The sequence below is a fragment of the Sphaeramia orbicularis genome, chromosome 14 (assembly GCF_902148855.1).
Source record: "Sphaeramia orbicularis chromosome 14, fSphaOr1.1, whole genome shotgun sequence".
Taxonomy (NCBI): domain Eukaryota; kingdom Metazoa; phylum Chordata; class Actinopteri; order Kurtiformes; family Apogonidae; genus Sphaeramia; species Sphaeramia orbicularis.
The window spans coordinates 22,949,545-22,972,957 of NC_043970.1; the positions used below are offsets into that span (position 1 = coordinate 22,949,545).

A 23,413-nucleotide genomic window follows, 5' to 3' on the forward strand; every position below is an offset into this window, starting at 1 on the left:
GATTGTCACATTGTCACATTATAATTCCAAAGAACAGCTGAACTCCCTTTTGCAGTCTGGTATGAGTTTATATTCATGTGAAGTACAGACTGTCACCTGCTGCTACTTGTCTTACCAAAGGATTTATTATTTATGATCATTATCTACTCCCTAAATGATGTCAAAGTTTCTGCCTGTAGATCGATGGGTTCAGACATTATTCGTCTTAGGTTGCTGTTTGATATATATTCCCACCATGGCCACATGTCCTCCTAATCTAATAGATTAGACATAATCCTGCGTTGACCTTTTCTAATGGAAATATGAGCTGTGGTTTATACGGTCACCTGTCAGTCTGTTCTGGAATGTACCTGGCACTTGTCAGGACTGCTACAGCTGGGTTCGACACGCAAACTTGGGGTCCTGTATTCTGTATTCATGACAGTCCCCTCCACAAGTTACTGGAATGTGAAGAAGTGTTTCTCCACCTTTAACTGCATTAGAAGTGCTCAGCAGCTGGCTGCAGTATCATAACGGTAATGGTGTCGTCCTCTGTGCACAACTGCATGTCTTTGAGATTGAAGGCTCCCCTGAGTGGTTTTTGGTCGACCAGTCTATTACGCAGACGTCTGTGGACCGCAGAATCTACTGTGATGTTTTTCTATTAACTGAAACCTACAGTGTATTTGACCAAACACTCAATCACACTAACAGACACATGAAAGCACTTTATCTTTATTCACTGTAAAGAACAGCAACTCCTGGATAAAAGGATGGAAACAATTTATCAGTAGCCCCACAAATAACCCGTAATAAAAGAAAGGTGGACACTTTGAACAGAGGTTAAAAACAAAGGGGGAACATCTTTTATGTCTGACAGGATTTTCCCTCATACCTTCACAAGAAGAGAGACGGTGGAGATAAGACATCAGCATTCTCCTCTCACACAGCGTCCTGGCTTTCAATCAATGGGGGGGGGGGTCACAGAGCTAAATTCGGGTCACATAGAGATGCGCATTAGCCCTGTTTGCATGTTTTGTCTTTGCATCTATTGGCTTACTGTAATCACTGAGGTCACCAGGTTTTACAATGGCTCTAACTTGGCATTTGAAGTAAAACAAAAGTGTGCATCATCATTTTAAGTAGGTGCTTAACCATTAACCCTTTTTGTGTAACTTTGGTGAATTACATCCTCTGCATCCTGTATGCACTTTTTTTGTATAAATTTACATACTTGCTCCTTTGGTGGTGCTTCCCATATTAGTCTTTACCTTTAATATCATGTGTGTTCCTGGTATTGCTTCAATTACATGATTTTCGCTGTAGATTGTAGCAGGTATACTCTCTCAATCTTATTAAATTGCCTCTATAGACCTATTGTCCCAGAAGACGGCTTTCACAATGGCTATTTATGACTCTACAGATCTTATTTTCACGTTTATTAACTTTTCAAATGTCTTTTCTATGTTTCAGATCAGGGAAATAAGCACAGCACTGGTGCAGCACACAAACACAAAGCGCTGTATACTATCCTAGAAAAAGTATGAACAATAGCCACTAAATTTATAATAGATTGTTTCATTTATCATAGCAAGCACAAGCAAGCAAACAACCTTATGCGTCCATGTGGGGGCTTTTTAGAGAGCTCATTTTCCCCCGGTGTGCTGAGAAAAATGGGGTGTTTTAGCTTTAAACATAATAGCGTTCCTGTGCAGTCGAAGGCACCTACAGGGCAGTTGGGATTGGACTGGAGCCAGACAGCAACAGTAACCTTTGGAGTCAGTAGACAACTGTGCAGCCTTACAGCCTTCTGTAATGTGCAGATTTTATGTCTTCTGCTTCTGTTTTCAGCCTGCTTTCATCCAGTTTGTAATTTGTAAGTTTAGACTGTGATACTTTTACATAAAACCACAGCTTCAAGGGTTTTCTTGGCAGTGTTAGAGAGTGTTTTTAAGATTTTTCTCATGACTGTAAATCATTTATTGGATCAGAAATGGCTGAATTTTTGCAGCACCCTCAGGCTGGAGTTCACCTGTGCAGCCATAAAGCATGTTAACATGTCAGCTTCCACAGTAATGACAAGGTTCTCTCTTTGTCAATGCATTACTTCAGATTTACACTATGTTTCTACCAGAGGAAAACTGAAGACTTGTGGTGTAATGTGACACCTGTTTTGGCAATGACTTTACTGATGGGCAGAATAAACTGTTGAATAGCACTGAAACCTATTAGTTACATAAATGATGAGCTTCTGACATAGTGTACATTTTAAGAAAGATGTTGTGTTTTAGCTATGGCACCAGTTTTGTTTCACTATGAGTGCACAAAAAATAGTGTATACGCCATAAAGAAAATGACTTGCATGCACAGTGCAGAGAACAAAAGCTAAAACAGAAGAAATAGCATATAAATGAGCCTCAAAAAGACCACCGTCAGATGATTCCGCCGGACTGAATAATTAAACTTTTGAGGCTTAAATGTGACCAAGAAGGGCCTTATAACTCCAAGACAAATACAACGTCCTTTTAATCCCCATTTCCATTTGCTACATCTCATACAGTAAGCACACAAACGAGAGAGGGCAACGTACAAAGTCCAGTCACTGAGCATGTAGAGAGCAACTTCCCAACAAAAACACAAAGTCCACAATGTTCCCGGAGCTGTGTTTGTGGAAGTCTTTGATCTCTCAATGCGTATGGACATGCAGTGAAATTGCTGGAGAGAGAAAACAGTGTGTACAACTCTGCTTGCAGACAGCTGCTAATTCACAGTTAGGTTTGAATAGTGCACAATGTACTGATCTTGTAAATAGCTTGATGTATATTATCTCTACTTTACGTTTAAAAATACCATAACACAAAGTGTTACAGAGCTTAATGTAAGACAGCAGTACTTATCTGATGTAAAAATAAATGACGTGACATATCAATATTCACAAAAACTATCGGAATTGATTTCACAATATCTACAAATTCACAACTTAGTTACACTATTCTGAGCAGTTTTTGCCATTTAGTTTAATAATTTGTTCATTTTATCTATTTGTCTACGGCTTTCTACCCATCAAGAGATTTGCATCGATGCTGTAGAGGTTATGTCGTAAAAAACATATAATATTTAATGCTGTACTAAATAGCATAAATATACTTATAGTAATATACTCTCAATATACTGTATCTTATAGGATGACATGTTTCTGCTGAAGCTAACTCTGGCCCCATGAGGAGAAAATGACTCGATGAATAACACCAACATAACCAGGGTAATTTGTAAAATACAGTGAAGTCGTGTTCATCTAAACTTCTTAGAAATTAAACTGTTATAATGGCTTCTAACCTACTCCAGTATGCCAACTGTGCATGGAAAATCCTTGGGACTGTTCCATGTCCATTCTCCTTTGCAAGTTCTGAATCTGCATTATTCTTTTTTGCATGACTTTGCTTGTTTTTATGACTGTTCAGTTGTCAGTCTGAGCAGTTTTGACGCCACAGACTCCACTGTATTTCCATTGCAGTGTGCAGAGGTGATGGTTGTGTGGCTCTGAAAGTGTTTTTCCCCCTCGTCTTGCTATCCACAGACGCACAAGATATGTTCATTAAAAAGGCAAACCTGCATATTGTGCTCTGCAAAAAAAGTTTAAATCATTTAGGCAATGTATTGAAGTTGTCATCTGATCGACTATGTTGTAGAATGTACAAATCATACAATTATATAGTTTGAATATTAGGTAAAGTCAGCGGGATCTTCTTGAGCCTAGATGAACCTCTGGGTAAACCATGTTAGATACTTTCCCACTGATGTGAAAGTAAAGAACTCATTCTGCTTTCAGCAGCTTTTGATACCTTCAGCAGACTTTTATTATGTATTATGTATTATGATTCACTTTGATACAAAATGATAAAAACAAGTCTACCAAAGAGATTACATCAAGTGCTCACATCAAAGTATTATTTTACTCTTACATTTTGGAGGATAATGAAAAATTCTCATGCAGCGTTCACAGTGCCCTGGTTAAATGTCATTTTAGCATTTATAAGTCAGATATGTGATTTACCAGGCTACAATCCCGCTGTTCTATTGTGTAGTAAGTCTCTGGATAGTTCAGCTTTTTCCTTATAATGTATAATTAACTGAGATGTCCAACACATTGAAACCAAAGTTAAGCGAGTGATACACTGGTCATTAGATTGGTTTCCTTTCAGGCTTTGTAGGATCATTAATTAAAACAGAGAACAATAATTGCGCTATTAATCATAACTTGTGGCATAAATCTCTAAAATTCTTTGCACACTAATTTCCCATGAAAATTCACTGTATGTGAATGTTTGAAACCAGGATATGGATGTAGAATCAGCTCAGTGTTTGTGTTAATACACTGGACAAAACCTTTGGTAAAAAAGTCTGTGCACAGCCAAAAGAGGGTAAAACACTTTCAGATCTTTGTGCCAGCCCTAAATTAGTAGCATCACATCAATATGCACAAATCATTGGAGTTTAGGTGTGTTTATGCAGATGTTGCTGACGTTAAGATCGAGTACTTGGTGAATAACAGGGGTGATCTACAGAAACATTGATACTAAGCCCTATTTCAGTGTGACAAACACCACTATTGGAGGTTGCAGACATACATGTGTACAGATTGTCATGCATTAACCTATGACTGATACATTGTACATGGTCTGGTTATTAATACACCATTAGAGAGGCCACAGCACAGTCCATTCATTCGTCTATGCTTACCATGGAACATACAGTTGAAGAGATCGATGGCATGTTGAGGGTCGAAAACATACACTGGTCTTCAAAGAGTCTACACTTAAACTGATGCAAAATATGTCTGACTGCATCCGTCAAAAAAAGCAACACAAATTGCTTCATAATCATAAAACGTGTAAACGCATACTGAAGTCAACACACAAAACATAACACAAGAAAAACACAGATGTCACTCAACAAAACAGAGACCGGAGACAGCGGCCACAGCTGGAGACATTCATTCATTTAAACCATCACATATTAGAAAATGCCCAATTTGACTAAAGGACAAATTTGACTCTTCTGTTTGACAGTGAGATTCTGCGTGTAGTCTCCAGCGATGGAACGTCTCCAGTATTTGATAAGACATGTGGAACGATGGGCTTATTGGCTTTTGCAGTCTACTTCAAAACACAAAAAAACAATACATTATATGTAGACAATAAACATCAAAATACTTTACACAATCAAGTATAAAATGGTAAAAGTACAACATGAATAGCAAGGCAGAAATGCAATAAATAGTAAAACAACCAATACCAGCTGCAGATACAGTGAAAACAAAGCAGTAAAGACACCAGGGTGCCTAACTAAAATATGCATGAAGAAAAAACACTTAATATATAAAACATCTGATGTTGCTGCTGTTTGCATTTCCACGGAAAACAAATTTCTTGCAATTCATTATTTGACTTTAGTCTGAGGTAACGGTGGTAGTTTGTTATGTTTGCTCATTTCAGAGATACCATGAGCCAAAACATAAACGCACATGTTAATTGTTCATGACTATGCTGGACCCTTTAATCTCATCGCTTCATCTTTTCACAGGCAGAGGTCTGTTAACCTTCCACACTAATGGGCAATTTTACTCTTGGTGCCCATGCCACATACTGTTGTAGAGCCTGTGGACACCAGTATATGTTTGCATGTAATTTACACACCGACCTTTGTGCATATGTGTACTGTAAAAATGCAAGTGTGAGTGTGTCAAAGCCATTCATTCTAATGTGTGTATTCACCAAGGCACATGGCTTCTCTGTCATTGAACATACTCAGCCTGTTAAAACAATAAGAGCCAGCGAACTAGAAAATGTACAGGCAGGCCCATGGGATGTGAAAGCAATTCCAGATGATACTGCGTTTGGTCTGTCGAGATTCAGCGCAAGCTGAAGGCCAGACACTGACGATTATTAATAATGTTCCTATGGAACCATACAGGCTGCCCCTGGCTATCAGTGCACAGTAACGTGACCAACAAATGGATGGCTCTGTTGGCATTTTCTGCTGCGTCGACGTGTGTTTTTTGTGTGCGTACGTGCATGCATGTTGTTAACTCGGTGGATGCGTCAACACCTTATCACTGGTAATGAGCTACAATGAAAACTCTGAATGCATGCTTGCTCAAACTTATAAACAAAGTGCAAACATGTCAAAACATAGTGAAAACACAATTTAACTACTCTACGAAACAGCAAGCAATCAAGATACAGCAAAGGAACACTTGGTTACTCACAACAGGGGACAGGGCCAGAGCTAAGGGCGGTGGTAGTGGGGTTGGGGTAGGGGGATGGGGGTGGGGTGAAAAGAAATGCTACACAAACACAGTCTGATGTGAGAATGTGCTCCCTTCGAGGTCCACAACTACATGTGAATCTACTGTATGTTAAAATTTGCCTTCCATCTACACGGACGTGCAAAATATCAAACTCTTAAGAAAAAAGACATATCAAACACACTCTCACACACATACACACTCAAACATACATACATACATACATACACACACATTTCCACACAATAAGATGTAATGGACTTGGCCTCCTGCAAAACTCGTCTACCCTCCAAACCAAACCAGATCTAGACTAGCATTTGGTCAAATTCAGTTTAGGTTGTTTGCTTTCATGATGGCGGGCTTTCTGTTGACGTATGTGGCCCAGTAGCCTAAGTTGAAGATGAAAAAGAGAACTGGGAAAATGATGCGTGAAATCTTGTCCACTTTGCTGACACGGTTGTAGGACTTCTTGGCCTCTGTGTAAGGATCATCCATTTTATGAAGATAGTGATGTTTGGACGATGCTCCGGTGCCGCTCTTGGAAATGGTTGTCAAACCTTGGTCTTTAGCTACGTTGATTGCGTAGGTCGTTCCCACAATGTTGAAGGTGTTGTTTGCCTTTTTGGACAAAGTGGCAGATTCTCTTCTCTGGAAAGAAACAACGCAGTACAGTAAAAAGGTGTCAGGAGAGAAGCACCAGACTCAACAATACTTCCATTTGAACTCATAAAGAGGAAATAGAAGCAACACCACGAGACACGACACACACAAGAACAAAACAAAAGCCTAACCATATCTTTAATCCTGGCCATGTTAGCCTGAAACGGTTCCTGAAAAGAAAAGTAGAAAAGAAAAAAAGTTTACCAATTATATTAAAATTACCCAAGTTACATACTCTATTCTGAACATTTTACACTGTCAATTCAAGTCTGCATCATACAAATATGGACTGCAGAAAAACGGTCATGACAAAAACTCATGACAAAAGTAAAATTTGTGGAAATAGAAGCAAGTATATTTTGCAGAACCAGGCTGGATTGGCATCTGATACCGCTAACAGTAGCAGTAGCAGAACAGAGCAGGATTAGAAACCAAGCAAAACAACACTGCCTGCAAACATGTCTGACAAACTGTATCACTGAGAGCAGCCAGGCTATTTAGACACACAGCGTGCGATTGATGAAACAAAACAAAGGCTGGGTGTGATAAAACTGGCTGGAGAAGCTGCCTTCCCCTTACTACTAGGGGGAAATAATTATACTGTCTTTCATATTGAAATCATACTGGCAGACAGTCATATTTGCTAAATTAGTAGACTCAGCTAAACTTGCTTCACCAGGGGAACCTGTCACCCTAAAACTGTGCAGGGCAGTGCACACGGTGTATGTGAGAGAACAAGTAGGGCACCAAGATTGATCACCAAGAAGAGTTTTAGTTTCCTGTGTGGCACGTAGCCTGTATTGGGGTAATTTTCTCCACACCATTTATCCCCTCTGTGGCCACTTTAAGATCTTCAGCAAAACTAAAATGCTGTGTGTCATGTTACAGAGTGTTTCACTTTCACTGCTCCCTGTTTCACTTTTGTTCTGAGCCCAGCTTTAATTTTTGCTCTACTTTTTCAGCTTCATTTAATTTTCCTTCCTTTTCCGTTCGCTCCATCTTTTTAATTAGCATAACTAATGTCCTCTATTCTCCTCCTCCAAATGCTTCATAGTGGATTTCTTATCGCACACAGCTCATCACCAAATGTTTAGTGTGGTTGACATCCTTAACACTTACATGCACTCACACAAAATATCACAAAAAAGAGGTGACAGTGCATGTGATCAGATCCTTTACTTAAGTAAAGCAGCATTCAGTAAAAACACTCCATTGCAACTTGAGCTTGAAAAATCCTAATTAAGTAGATGCACATGAAGTTCAGGAGTATGAATAATAAAATGTGGTCGAAGTTTGTTTTTGTTTTTGTTTGTTTTTTTTTTAAGAAAAAAAAAGAAACAGTACCAAATTGGTTGCTCCGGCTGATGTACAAAGTCTAGCCAGTTTCAGCATCAGTTGCAACAAGTTCTTTAACTGATGCAGTGAGTAGCTTTTCGTTTCATAATCTCTTAATCAGTTTGCTAGAGAACATAAAGACTGGACTGTTTCAATGGAAAAAGGTCACGTGGTCTGATGAGTCCAGATTGACCCTGTTCCAGAGTGATGGCAATGAAGTGATTACCCATCATGCCTAGTGCCCACAGTACAAGCCTGTGGGGGCAGTGTTATGATCTAGGGTTGGTTCAGTTGGTCAGGTCTAGGTTCAGCAATGTTATGTGTCCAAAACATGACAGAAATAAATGTGACATTTCCTTCGCTTATCGAAGCGATGCCACAGTGCATGTATTGTTAAAGCTGCTGGAGCTACTTTATGTCCAGTTTTAGAATCCAGATGACACCAGATGAAGCTGAGAACTTACCAAATGAGTAATGAGAAAAGTTATTTGACTTTATTCTTTAATCCTTGATTTTTAGTGAGACATTGGATGTCTTGAATATTTATTGAAATTAAATCATGTGAGAAGAAGAGAATTGGAGCTGTTACTGACTCAGACCACTGAAATGTGAGGTGAATACACAGGAAATAAGATGTGAGAAGACAAAAACGCTGGAAACCACTGGTTTGATCTTTAACAATGCATTGTGTTTCAATCTTTATCTGAAAATACAAGAAAGGGAGTATTAAGCATCCTAAAATGGAAATCTCAGTACTCAAGTAAAAGCAAGTACCTCAAATTTATACCTGAATATAGTACTTGAATACATGTACTTTGTTTCCACTGCTACATGTGGTTTTTGTTTCAAATAAAACCAGTGTTTCTTATACATAAAACACATGTAATCTGTAGTAGATATTGTTAGAAGCAGGCAACACAATGATGTTAGTAAGCTGTTCTTTAAGCTTTAAGGTGACAAAGCCTCCATAAGAGATGAGGAAAAATGATAATTTCACCCTAAGACAGGAGGTTACCAGGAGGAAGATGATCATTCATGCTTTTCTGCAAAAACACCAAGCTTGGGGTGAGCTAACAAAGCTCTTTTTTATATGATTATTATTAGAATTATTATTAAACAGAGGAATAAGGAGCCTCAGCCTGCCTGAAGGGGTCTATCTCCAGTCAATCAGTGTAGTGAGAGTCATACTGATAGCCCTCGGATAACCAGATACTTTCCCAGGATATCGATTCCTCCGCATCTCACACCATCACAAGCCTTCTCTGTCACACCAATGGCTTATGTCAGCAGGAACAGCGAATGACTATGATAATGTTTCATGTGACCTTAATTATAGCAACCTAAACTCTTCAGTCCCATGCATAAGTGATGCTCTTTGGCCACTAACCTGACAAACGAGCTGCTGAAAGTTATTTCCTGGTGCTATTTAGCCAGCCTGTCCTTTGCAGTCATTTGTAAAGTGTAATTATTAAGGAAACTGCATGTGGTGTGGGGCTGTGTGCATGTTTTTATGATGCGACACAGCACATAATTTACTTCCAGCCAAAGATTCCTGTGCAATATTCAAAGTCATTTGGCTAGCTAGAGGCACAAATACGGCTGATTACAATGCATCTATTGACCTTGTCTTTGGAACTTCTGCACATTGTTGCATCAGAATTTTGTTATGAGTGTGATTAACCATCCTGAGGGTATATGTGTATGGCTTTGTCCTACTGTTTAGAGCCTGTGTCGTGTGAATGTGTGTGTGTGTGTGTGTGTGTGTGACCGAACCTTGTGACAGTCTGTCCCTGTCCGAGCCTGACGATGAGGTGTTGGCATATTTAATAGCCTCAAGTGAGTGCACGTGTAGCTGTATGAGCACACAGTCAATCTCTGCTTGTGTCTTTGTGTTTTTTTTTTTTTTGTTTTTTTTTGTTTTTTTTTTGTTCTTTTGTTGAACCACGCACCTTTAGGGAAATCTTGTAGCTATAAAGGGTAGTGTGTACTGTGATCTCATCACGGCAGGTTGTGTGACAGGTTACCCTTCAGACAGTGTTAATTAAACAAGCTTTGTAATCTAAAATCTTCAGCTACTCTCTGACTTGCTCCTGTGTTTATCTCCTTTGTTTCCTCACACATAGCTCATGGCAAAAACAGCACACTAATGACAAAGCTGTTTTTCAGAAGTAGGAGAAAAAAATAAAAGTCAGATACGGTAACTGAACTGGTGAATCACTGCATGCAGCTATGATGGTGGTAATACTCTGATAAAAACACGGTTTAAGATGATTTGTCAGATAAGACCATATCATATCTCCTAATTATAAAGCTTATTTTTGGTAACAGCAGCCAGATGAACCTTTCCATTAGGACAGTGATTGTGTGTAACAACCCTGGTTTATAAAACAAAGGGTTGGAAAATTTCTCATCAGGAAAATAATAAGGTGTGACGCCCTTAGAAATAACAGCTCTGTTCTTTTCTGTCTGTAGAAACTTTGCTGTTCAAATAAAACTGAAGTTATGAAACATCGTTCAGACAAATGATAGCCCTGCCTTTATGCGTCTACCATTTTCACCACTGTGCAAAAAAAAAAGAAAAAAAGTCTCGGTACATGCAGTTGTTTGTGCTGCAGGTGTGTGGGTACATAAGATTATACATCTGAAACCCTGACGTTTTCTTGTTGGCTCCAGCGCAAATGCCCCCTGCACAATGAGCGAGGGCTGCTGCTGCTGAAACCAGCACATAATATCGAACACAGTAGTATCAAATCATGTGTCACGTAGTGCCAGAATGCACAGGCTTTCATTCCAACCAAACTCCCCACTGGCTAATTTCTGTAATAAGCACACCTTCAGTTGGAGAGGGGAGAGCTAATTAGGTAGATCACTTGTCAAACACAATGTTACGTGACCAAAAAGGAAAAAAAATGGCTCAGTCGCTCCATAACCACCAAAGTAGATGAGTGCACGTTGACTTTTCTGCTGCTCACCACTTTAGACCTAAAAAAGACAGAGCCTGGGGGCGCTGAAGTCATCGTTTGGTTTCGGTCAGACTGGCGGCTGAAACCCTGTCTCTGACGACTCTGGATGGCACTTGCAAAAGGATTTACTAGAAACTGCCGTGAAATGACTATGAATGTCTATTCTCCTTATAGATTTCTTTCTTATATGGTCCTTTTTCATTTTTAATATATTAAAGAAAAAGATGCTGCAGGTATAGTCTGATCCCTTTGCTTTCCAGTAGCTCACTCTGGCGGGGAGTATGATGGGAATGCCACGTCTCCCCCTGTGACCCCATTCTTTTTTATCTATCATGACAACTGCATGCTCAGCACAGCCCCCGAGAACGCAGCCCAGGCTGTTGCCATTAAGACGAGGCATCAAAAGGAAAAGAAAAAAGGAAAAAGGAAAAAAAAAATCCCTTCACTGTGGTGCTGTGTATCTCTGCAAATTATCCCCACCGACTGAAAAGTTTTGTGGCACCAGTATGCATTTCTGCCAATCACTCAGAGGACCAAATGTCAAACTATAGAAAAAAAAAAAAAAAAAACTGGAATGGCTGTACTGATTGTGTCAAGCTGTTTGTACATTAGTAGCAGAAAATAGATTTGTGGCATGGTCTGTCGCACTGAAAGGAATACGTTTCTCCTTATGTTGTGTATCTGGCTGATAGAAGTGTTCCACTGTTTTTATTTGTCGGCAGCAAAGTAACAGTAGCCGTCACTGAACCACCTTTCACATAAAAATGACTGGAGTTTAAAAGGTTATGAAGGAAAAATATGATTTTTCTACTTTTTCATAATACCAAACCCAGAGCCCTTTAAATCTGTTTAATCTATCAGAATTCACCACAAGGAAAAGTTCTACCAGTGTTTGCAGGATTAATAGTTCTCTTTTGCATGTCTTATATTGCTTGTGTTGCATTTATTATCCAAGTCAGATCTTGTCTGATTAAAGGGTGATTCCCATTAGACTTCTGTGTGGTTAAATGAAAGAAAATAAATTAAGGCTCATTCACTGTGCACAAAAGTAATCAAGGTATAACTCATTTTCTTGCCTGTATGGCTTAGTTTTAAGCAGCTGAAATGTGAATGCTATATGGTGTGCTTTCCAGCTGTCAGTAATCAGTGTGACTTTGGAGAACCCATAGGTGGTCCTGTAAATTGCACAGTTAGTCAAATGTGAAGCTGTTCTTCACCATATTTTCCAACACTTGCGTTGGATTTGTATCAAGAGCATTTGCAGATGAAAATGTTCTCAACGCATTAGATAAAATGATTAAATATAAATTAGTACATCCATATTAAAATACATTTTTCACGGAAAAAACGTGTTTTGTAGAGAGCATGTTAGTTCCGTCAGAGGGTTGTCAACTCCAGATGCTGTTTTCCATGAACCCACAAACAAATGGGAAAACTGTGTCTTTATTTCATTACAGGAATAACTGGTCCTCTTTAAAACATAAGCTACAGCTACATACCAGACCAACAGATTTAGTGATCCTTATTGAGTTTCTGTGTCTCCTTAGATGCCATCTCATCCCTGTAATCTGTTTCATTTGATGTGATTTGTCATAAAACATCATAGAAATCATGGCAAATTTAAGCGCTGAGACTTTCACAAGAACTTATCAGGTTTTATTTATGTGACTTCATCATAGCTTCAGTTTGAGGGACCAGAGACTTGTTTAGACCCCAAAATCCACATTTGGCAGTTCCGTCAAAACAAAAACACCGCCCTAATTTGGAGTTGAGCTAAAAACATGTACTCTGTGCTAAAATGCTCAGTACTCATTTCCATTTTTACGTCCTATGATAAACAACGCACAAATAGCACAGATGCCAGATATTTAAGAGACAACGTGACTGAGCATAGTTCTACATAAGTCAGAGTGAGGTGAGAGGTTTTCAATAATTTATGGACACTTCTTTAATCAGAGTGTCGATGTTTTTAGAAGAAAACACGCCTCCACACCTACGCCCCGAGATGAGATTTGAACATATACTGCCATCATAAATCAGGGCCAGTGTCTCTGGGAGTCTACCTCTGTTTCTGCTTGTACTGTTCCGCCTCACTGTCCCTGCTCCATTTGGCTGTTAATGAATAAATAAAAGCTCTCTTTATAGTCTTTATAGAGTACTCCAGTCTGCTTTAAGGAAGGAACGCTCTCTCTTCATTTCAAAACTTGAGTTGGCCTTCATCACTCCTCAAAAGAATGAGGACTTTCGGAACTTTTTTTCATAAGGTTATGAAAGCAAACATGAACGGTTAAACTCGGATTGCATTAGCAGGAAATAACTAACTTGAGTGATAACCCCCACCTCGAAAAAACATTCCCCTTTGAAGTATGTTGCATTTGGTTTGCCAATATTTCACTATTCATTTTTGATTCTTTATAATGAAATGAAAGCGCAACTGTGTGTGTCATATCCACGATTTTCTTAATTTTGAAAATTTCAGAACAGAATGACTTACCCTTATCTCCATGCCCTCTTTTTTCCCATCCCATGCCCAGCTGCGTTTGGTGAAGTAGTTGACTGTTGCAAACTCAATCAAGGCAGAGAAGACAAAGGCATAGCACACAGCCATGAACCAGTCCATGGCGGTGGCATAGGCCACCTTAGGGAGGGAGTTTCTAGCACTGATGCTCAGGGTGGTCATGGTTAGGACAGTGGTGACCCCTGAGGATAAAATCAAAACATCAGTACAGAGAACCTCTATGTGACAAATATGCAAAAGACAATGTTTGTGTTTCTCCTCTAAGCACTGTGCTTCATTGCAGAGATTTCAGACACTACTTTTTTTTGGTTTTTTAACTTAACTGCCTCTTTAGCTTCACAAATGAAAACTAACTTTTTAACTACTGCTTGCTGCATTGCAGAGCTTCACATTTGAAACTAATGATTAAAACAGGAAGGTAGGCCCCATACTGCTAACAAAATTGACTATTCCTGCACATTCACACAGATCGCTTCCCATAGCTACTGAGCATTGTAATGGATGTTAGTTTTGACTACTTCTGCATAAGTAATGACACTATGTTGTCCATGTAAAGCTACGCAGTGTTTAAACTCTCTGCAATGAAAAAAAAATGAACAGAAGAAAAGAAAATACAATTTGCTTTCAATTAATCTACAGACAGAGACAAAAAGACAAGTTGACAAGTTTCATGCAAAGGTTGGCTCGTGTGAACATCTTGAATTACAACACAGATGAAAGTGACAAGGCCCCAGTTGACTAAAATTAATTAATCTGGAAATGACTCCACTGGCAAATGAGAGAAACTTTCCTAGCTCATTATGCACCCTGGCTTTCATATTCAGTGTCATCAGGAATGAAACGTGGAGAGGACTGTGGCTACCCATCTGTCCAACCTGTCTCCTCTGGTGTAGACAGACTACAATAGGTTCCTAAAATGACTGTTCTGGTTGCAAAACAGGGAGGTCAACCCAGTACAGAAAGTCATAGATGAATAACTACAATTTGTGACAAAAAGATTGATGGGTATCAGTTTACTTTCTTTGAGACTGCTTTATTTTTAGGTGCTACATTTTGCATAATAAGGCCAAAATAAAGTTATTCACTCTTCACAGAAGAAAGAGCTTTGTGTATATTTTAAGGCTGGTGATAAATTGGTGTCAGACAATTTGAAAACTCAGAGCAGCTTGTAATTTCAATAAGGATATTCTGCTATAAATACACTTAAATCAGGCACTGAACTTAATTATGTGGGACTATAAACCCTTGAAGCCATATCTGTAAAATACAACCTAAAAGCCATTGTGAGGGAACCAAAAATAGACAAAATAATTAGTAGTACAGTTCTCATGGGCCAATAGAAAAAAAAACTGTTAAGATTTCACTAAAATATCTTTATTACAAATTTTTCTTCATTTCTGTGAGAACAAATGGTCAAAGGTGTGAAGGCTGCGGTGAACTGCACTGTTCAGGGAGTGTCTAAATCGTTCCACAGAGAAAATTATATTGATTACAGTCACTGTGCTCATGTGGAGGAAATTGTTTTCTAAAAATGGAGTTTCATGTGTGATAGAAACGATTGAGGGCGTTCAGTGTTTCTGTGCTGAAAGAACATGTGAATTCAGAGTGGACTGATAGGTTGCCGTCATTATTCCAGAACAATGTGATTAAAATGACCCCTAATCTAGCATTTCACTCAATGTCCTTTGTACTACGTATGGTACTCCATGTGCTGGATGCTTCATTTCCATTCTACATGTTAATTATTCCACAAACACAACTACACAGGGGTGAAGGGGTCCTTTTTGTACCTTGTGCAGCAAAACAATAACTAAAAGATGAACAGAAAGGGCACATCGTGTCTCATCTTTGGCTATTCTAAACAGACGCAATGTTCTTAACATGAAGTGTGCTGGGTGATTAAATCAAATGTGTATAATAATACTAATAATAATGTGTTTCCACATTATTATTCGCGGTACACAAGGAGACTAACACGGCTGAGTACAACAAGCGAACGCAACAAACAGTAAAATGGATATTGTACAGCCTTACCTGCATCTAAATATTATCCATTAGGATTTAGTTTTTGAAGTCAGAGTCTGGATAGGTTAAACTGTCTGCTGTAGTATTCACTGACTGGTGACAATAAGTGACGAGGATTAAACCTTGGAATGTTTCAAAACCTAGCTTAAAATATTAACATTAAAGGTGGAATGATTAGCTGATTCATCAAAGAAAAAAAACAAACAAAATGGAGCAAATATTTAGTGTAGAGTGATCTCTTTGGTTAGGATATCTTCTGTACCAAATGATGAATTGATTATGGAAGAAAAAGTTCTTGAAATTCCTTTACAGGGGGAAAAAAAGCAAAACAAAAAGCACTAATTGTGAACCTCAAACAACCAGAGACGCTGCAAGTTAAAGAGTTGAACACTTTGATATTCATCCACTCTGTTTCTACTTCAGTTTGAGAACTAAGTAGTTCACAGAAGCTGTAATTACATATGTACTCCTTTAGGATCTGTGTACAGCTTTTTGTTTCGACCTCATTATGATAATCGGAACATTTCACTTTTAAGCCTCTTCTCTTTATGTCATTTTCACATATGATAATACAAACAAATACACTTCTGAACATTTGTTTTTCCTATAACCACATACTCAGCAAGGTCTGTTTTGCTAGTCACCCAATTTGCCAGCCCTTCTCAATGAATTATTAAGTGGATTTTGGGTTGAATGAGAACATAATATGGCACTCACCGAATACAGTGCGCGCAGGAACCGATTCTCTGTTTAGCCAGAAGGAGACCTGAGACAGTATGACAGTCATGATGCAGGGGAGGTAGGTCTGAATCACAAAATAGCCAATTTTCCTTTTCAAATGGAAATATGTTGTCATCACTACATATTCTCCTGAGAGAGGGAGAGTGGAGAGATACATAGAAAGAAATGGAGAAACACACAGGATCATAATTATTAATAGAGGAATGGCCAGTTGGGAACAACATGAACTGAAATATTCAAAGTCATAATTATTAAAGCTACGACATTAGCATTAGTTGGTGCTCGGTGCGTCATCAGAGCTCTGTGGCTCACAGGATTGTTACCCTTAAATAAACCATGAAACCATCTGACATCAATGTGAGACCATATGACCATACAATATAAACATACCGAGCTACCATTCATTATGGTTGAGAGAGCTGTTTTTTGCCACGTTAATTGGAATAAAGGTCTTTAGACACCGGAGGCATGATGAATAAATGATTTTGCCTCCAAAAGTCTAGACTAGCTTTGTTTTTGTAGGGTTGAAATGAGCTTATGTAATTGTTCCGCATTCTCTTTTCTTCAAATACAACAAGAAAACACAAGAAATATGTACATGTTCTTAAAGCACACACACACAAAAACTGAAATAAATTAACTTGTAAAGGTTAAAGTAACTAATGTGATCCCTGACCCCATGACATGAAGCAGCACAAACAATTGGAAACATCTGACATGTGTTGAATGAAATCTGGGATAAAACATTAGAACATTAATGCAATACATCTATTTTCTGAGGAAATGGGTTAAAGACATGTTAAGTGCAGAGGGAGCTCACACTAAACACTAAAACTTTGGTTTATTGAAGCTGTTTTTCCCTGAAACTTGTTTTTAATGAGAAATACAAATGTGATCATTAAAATTTTACTAAACCAGCAGACCTAATGTTGGCCTAAGTACTGTATATTACATACACATTAATACAAAAGAATCACATAGACAACATACCACCAGTCTGTAAAGAGCTTTAGTCTCATTGAACTAGGGCTACCAGTCCATGTATCTGTAATGCTAATTATTGCAACATGATTACATCAAATGATTAATAGAATTAGCTTTGATAGGACCTGGAAGCCTCATTTGTTGCACATGTATGTCATAAGCCTGTAAAGGAGTAGTCTAGTTTGCTTGACTCCAACAATTTGTATGGTGACAATTGGCTTGTTCTATGGTGTATATATGAAATGTTCTGCTGGCTGGTAAGTGTTTGTGATAAATAAGAACACTTTAAAACCACAGCTAACCAACTTTCACAACATTTGTAGGAATTTCTTCAACATACATCGTGATCTGGATGTATTAAATGACAAGTGTAGTGAACACTCAGGAATCCTGTAATTTATGTTCGAATCTCAATTTAATCAAATTAAGAGGCGACTTTCACTCAGAAACACAAATCTGTAACTTAAAATAAATAGTGACTTTAGTATAGTTATATTTTTGGTAATATTGCTTTGCCCTAACTAAAATCAAATGTAGTTATAACTGCCACAGTCAAGTGCAACATACTGCCTCTACATTATGTGCATCTCTTTGCTGCTAATGTGAAAAATCTCTGCCTGCATCATTCCACCCCCTTCATATTGAATACTTCCTCCAGCACAGATTTGGTCACTGATGGCAGCAGAAAGACCAAATTCGCAGTTCCCTTAAGCACCAGCTCTCATTGCCATGCCTGTAATCTGTGTTGCAAAGATATGAGAAAAACAGCCCATCATTCCCTGAGGTATTTTTTCCAGAGCAGATTCTAACTAGAGCTGAACTGGCCCAAATCCTCCCGTTCCCTCTGCTCACTCTCTACACCATCAAGTTTTAAAGTCTTGGTAGAAATGAGATTTTCTAGCATTTGGAAGTTAAAGCATTTGATGAAAAGTAACATCTCGACTCCACCTTGAATTTTGGTACTTTTAGCCAGACTTTGAGTCGGTCTTGTTCTTCTGGAATACCTGAGTACTTCACTTAACTTTAGGAATTTATCCCACTGAGCACCACAACAATAAAAATGAGCTCAAGCAAAATGTTCTCTCTTGAGTTATACAAGTGCAATTATTTCAACAGCTGTTTTTGTCAGTTTTTGCTTCCTGAGGAAAAAAGGTAGAGGGCAGTCCAACAATGCTTGATGTCAGCTTGGTCTCCAAACACAGTCGACGCTTGACAGATCTCAGTGACTTTGTACCTCACCTCATGTGAGCAGCGTGAGCATAGAGCTTCACCGCAGAGGTTAATTCTCTCAAAATGGAAAGCAGTATTTCACTTATAAGCTATGCTCTCCTCCAGTAATTACCTACTGACCCTCTGAAGCAACCTCTTAGCTAGAGGTTTTCTGTAATCTCTACCTCAGCATTTTTTCCAGTCTTAAACTGTTACCTAATGCTTAGTGGGGCTATACAGAGTACCTCTGCTTTCAGATTTAAAAAAAAAAAAAGATCTAAAATTATCATTAATGAGCTCCAAAGCTGTGCCAAAGAAGTCAGTGTACTGGATTGTACAAAAATGAAATGATTTTTTTTTTTTTTTTACACTGATTGGCAGTTGAATTTATATGGCCACTAGAGGGAGTAGTGAGTCTGCCAGTTTCCCATAGCAAGAAAAACTAATGCCACAGGGCCTTTGACCAAAGCTTCAGAAAGTAATCAGATGGGACAAGAACCACTAAGAAACAAGTTTTAGATTCAAAGAGTGCAACAAAGTGATAAAAACTAGAAGTACTGTTGTTGTTTTCCCCATTGGATACAGCTATAAATGAAAAGGATAGAATTTGAGGATGAAATCACAGCATTTCTCTACAAATGAGTTTGATTATGAAGCTTATGAATGCATAAAGTTATTATGTGATGTTATTATCTTTGCTGTGTTGGCCATATGTTGGACGACTCCAAACAGATCTTTAATGTAGTTACTTACAACAAAAACCATAAAGAACACAGAGGTGATAAGTGGTTTTACTGTGGCTGTTTTCTGCAAAAAATCAGAGCTAATCTAACAGAGCTATAATGTAAACTATCAGCTTACATGGCATAGGAAGATTATAAGACAGTGTTATTTTGATTTTTGGTCTTTGAGTTTTAGTTTGAAGAAGACAACTTGATGATCCCATAATACAGATGTGTGTAAACAATGAGCTTTATACTTTATTCCATGACTGATACAGTCTGTGGATACATAGGGTTGATTCATTGGTGGTTTTTATCCTCAGTGTCTTCTGGTATGTGACTTCCCTCTGCCGCAGAGATATAATATCAATACTACATATAACCCCTTTAATGTAATTCACATCGGAAATGTTTTTTTTTTCCCGATGCATCTATGAAAATACCATGGTGTTTTATAAATCTTTTTAGTAATCCTAGTGACTTAATGTTTTATCAGTTGCAGCAGAACCATAAATTACCTTATTATTACTGGTTTGTTTTCAGTATCCAACCTTCATGTTTAAGTGCTACCTCAAGATGTAAGGCTCATGGGGGAAAAGTAAGACTAAAGCAAAGGCTTGACTGAATGTGACAGATAAAAGGTTGCTGCAGCAGTTTCACAGTGGAGTATTTAGGATCAAATACATTTCGAATCAAAAGTGTGGGCTGGCAGAATTTCCTGTAATTCAGTGTTTATTAAAGTTGACTGGACTATAGACCTAAACAAAACGGAGATAGTTTCACCTCTGGCACAACTCTTCGTATTGTCTTTGTAAACATGCTGAGTAGTTTCCCCAAAACTGTTAGCAGTCATCATTCTTGTGACAGACCTAAATAATGGAAGCTGACTCCAAATGACAGAAACTGCAAAACGTGCAGACTGTTTTGCAAAAAAAAGAGCAGGTACTGTATATGCCAAGAAAAAACAAAGGAGCAAGTTTAATTTAATACAAATTATGCAGAAAAACTACAGTAGAGGGAGTTGATATTTAAAAGACAGGTTTTTCATCTCACCAAACACTAATTTTGTTTTACTGTGCACCGATAAAATGGACTCAAGCTGGCAGGAAAAACATTTGGTGTGTCTGCAAGAGCTGTCAAACTGCTGCAAAAATCTGATTGTCTGACCTGCTGGTGCACTGCAGCAAACAAATCCCTGTACTGTATCTTGTTTTGGTGTAGATATAACCTTTTCCTTGTCCAAACACACCAAATCTGATTGTGTTTTTAGTGTACTGCATATTACCGTCTGGTATAAAGCAATAGTTTTACTGTGTGGTCTGCTGTACCTGTGCTGGAACTGATGGTTTCTTTGCCAGTAACGTGGCCCAGTAGGTCATACTGGTTCAGCCGGGAGCCGTCCTCGGCCACAGCCACAGACCGCTCATCCCCCTGGGTCCAAAGGTAGATCACCTCATTATTAGTGTAGGCATCTGGGAAACAAAACAGACAGAAATACATTAAAAAAGTTATATACCCAGTGGAGTCCAGAATGTTGCTTTGGCGTGTTCCTGCAAATCATGGGTTCACCACTGAAAGATCTGTGTCTTTGTTGCCACTTTTCAGTAGATAAGGTGCAGTGCAGAGGTGTCAAACATATGACCCTTGGATCAAAACAGCCCTGTGGGATGAATTTGTGAAATGCAAAAATTACACTAAAGATATTAACAATCAAGGTTGTCAGACTCACTTTAGTTCAGGGTCCACATACAGAACAAAATTATCTCAGGTGGGTCATACCATTAAAATAATAACAATAATGACCTATAAATAATGAGAATTTTCTTTTTGTTTTAATGGAAATAAGTAAAATTCAATCACTATGTTTAAATTTACAAACTATCTTTTAACAAAATGAACAATGAACAATCTGAAATGCCTTAAGAGAAGTAAGTCCAATTTTACCAATATTATGCCTGCTAGTGAGTGTTTTGTGCTTTTGTAAATCTACTGTGATCTTTAAGTGATTAGCTGAGACGTAATATTGTTAAACTGTACTTATTTGTCTTAAGAAAGTTCAGGTTGTTTGTGGTTGTTCATATTATTCAAATTTTTAAAGGATACTTTGTAGCTTTTCAGAATGTAATCTTGTATTTTTTTTTTTTTTTTCCTTTTTGAATATCATTTTACTAGTCTGGCCCCCTTGAGATCGTGTTGGGCTGTAAGTGGCCCCTGAACTAAAATAAGTTTGAGACCCCTGATGTAGTGGGTTTAAAAGTTTTTACATTTAGGCAATAAAAATGCTTCGCTCAGAGTTAGGACACCATCATGGTTTTGGTTTATATCAAATATTCTGTGAGGTCACATTTTTGCAGACTTTTTTTTGTATTAAATCAAGTGCAGGCATTTTCCTATCTTGAAACCAAGTGCTCCAGTGCTTAAACCTAACCGTAAACAGTTTATTTATGCTGCCATTAGCAACTACCTGGTACTGTAAATTAACTGCTGGTTCTTTTGACTTAAAACAAAGAACATGAGCAATTTACGGACATTTTTGCCACTAGGAATATATGTTAATATCATGAACATTAAAGTAAGTGGCTTTATCTCTATAACAAACCCTACTGTATTTGCAGCTGCAGTTTAGTTCCATATGGGGCTGTGTGAACATGTTTCAGTCAGCTCCTAACTGTGTGGCATCTTTCTATACTAAAGTTCTGCAAAGTGTACGAAAACTGTCATTTTGCGGCTGCTGAAGGAATATTGACAAAATGACACATTCAACCAGCTCTGAACTATAATATATGATGTGTTTCTGATTCACACAGAGGATTTAGAGTTATTTTAGTGCAAAACGTTTTTCATCTGGCCTGACAAATTATGCCACAGTAACCTAGGTAATTAAAACTATAGCTGTACAGTTCAGAAAATGTGGATGAATGTTTAGTTCAGGAGCTCATGTCAAAATATTGTAACAATAAGGTCCAAATGTTTCATCATGCACAGCCTAAGCCTCCAGAAACAAGGTAAAATTTGTTATAGTTTGGTTACAATTTGTAGTGAGTAACTTGTGATTCAGCTCATGGATTGTGAATCGACCTCAAAAAGTAGTCATAACATCTTTTGGTTTGATCACCCAGCCTAGCTTCTATACAAACATGATTTGTGTGAGACATGATTGTTGTTATTATGGCCTCAAAGCACCACCATGGGTTAACCCATAAAGACCCAGTGCTACTTATGTGGCAGTTCCAAAATAATTTTTTCTCTGTATTTAACTTTTCTTAAGTGATTTTTCACCATTTACTACAACAGTATCCTCTGTATTTTGTGTTTTTACTGTAAAAATCTGGTATTTTCCTCTATTTAATTGACTGATCATACAGATGTTCATAAAAGCTCAGATTAAAGGTGAGGGTTATTATATCAGAAACAGAGAAAACTGAAGAAATAGTGTCTTTTTCAGCTAAATATATCACTAACTTAACATATACCAAGTGTCTCCATCCACTGTCATTGAACAAACTCCATGTGTTTTACTGGTGAATCAATGTTGCAGAAAATGACAGCGTTTCCATGGTAACTACGGAGCCTCTGAACGTCCAAATAGGTCATATCTGATGACCATGAAAAAATGACAAACTGCATTTTACACCAATTATTTACATGTATTGATAGAATTAATGGATCAACAAGTAATAAACTTTTTAGATCAGTGGATAGTTTTGGTCGTCAACAGCTGTTTTGGTTTTTATGGGTTATACACTAAAATATATTGAAAATGTGTTCAGAAATATTAAGATTATACACATTAGTGCTTTGCAGAATAAAATAATGCCAGTTTATTTTGTTGACTGGGTTAGAATCCTTAAAAATGAATGCAGTCTTTTACAGGATATTCTACCCTAAACTTTCAACCCAGTTTGTTCTTCACGCTGACATCTAACTGATTTCAGAAACTTTTGAGCACGACAGGTATCCTTTAGTACCA

General features: G+C 38.0%; 1 protein-coding gene across 5 annotated transcripts in view; it reads right to left on the reverse strand.

Annotated features, from left to right (window-relative positions):
• Positions 1–698: 698 nt before the first annotated feature.
• gabra3 (gamma-aminobutyric acid type A receptor subunit alpha3) overlaps positions 699–23,413 on the reverse strand; it is a 137,330-nt gene continuing 114,615 nt past the window's right edge. For 3 of the 5 annotated variants that reach the window (XM_030154004.1, XM_030154005.1, XM_030154006.1), the window contains 5 exons: positions 20,772–20,915; positions 16,505–16,657; positions 13,739–13,944; positions 7,078–7,116; positions 699–6,934 (listed from right to left, as the gene is read on the reverse strand). In XM_030154004.1, coding sequence (XP_030009864.1) covers positions 6,614–6,934; positions 7,078–7,116; positions 13,739–13,944; positions 16,505–16,657; positions 20,772–20,915 — 863 coding nt within the window. In that variant the 3' untranslated portion in view covers positions 699–6,613. The remainder of the gene's footprint in view (positions 6,935–7,077; positions 7,117–13,738; positions 13,945–16,504; positions 16,658–20,771; positions 20,916–23,413) is intronic. The other 2 variants (XM_030154007.1, XM_030154008.1) reach the window with 1 other exon arrangement.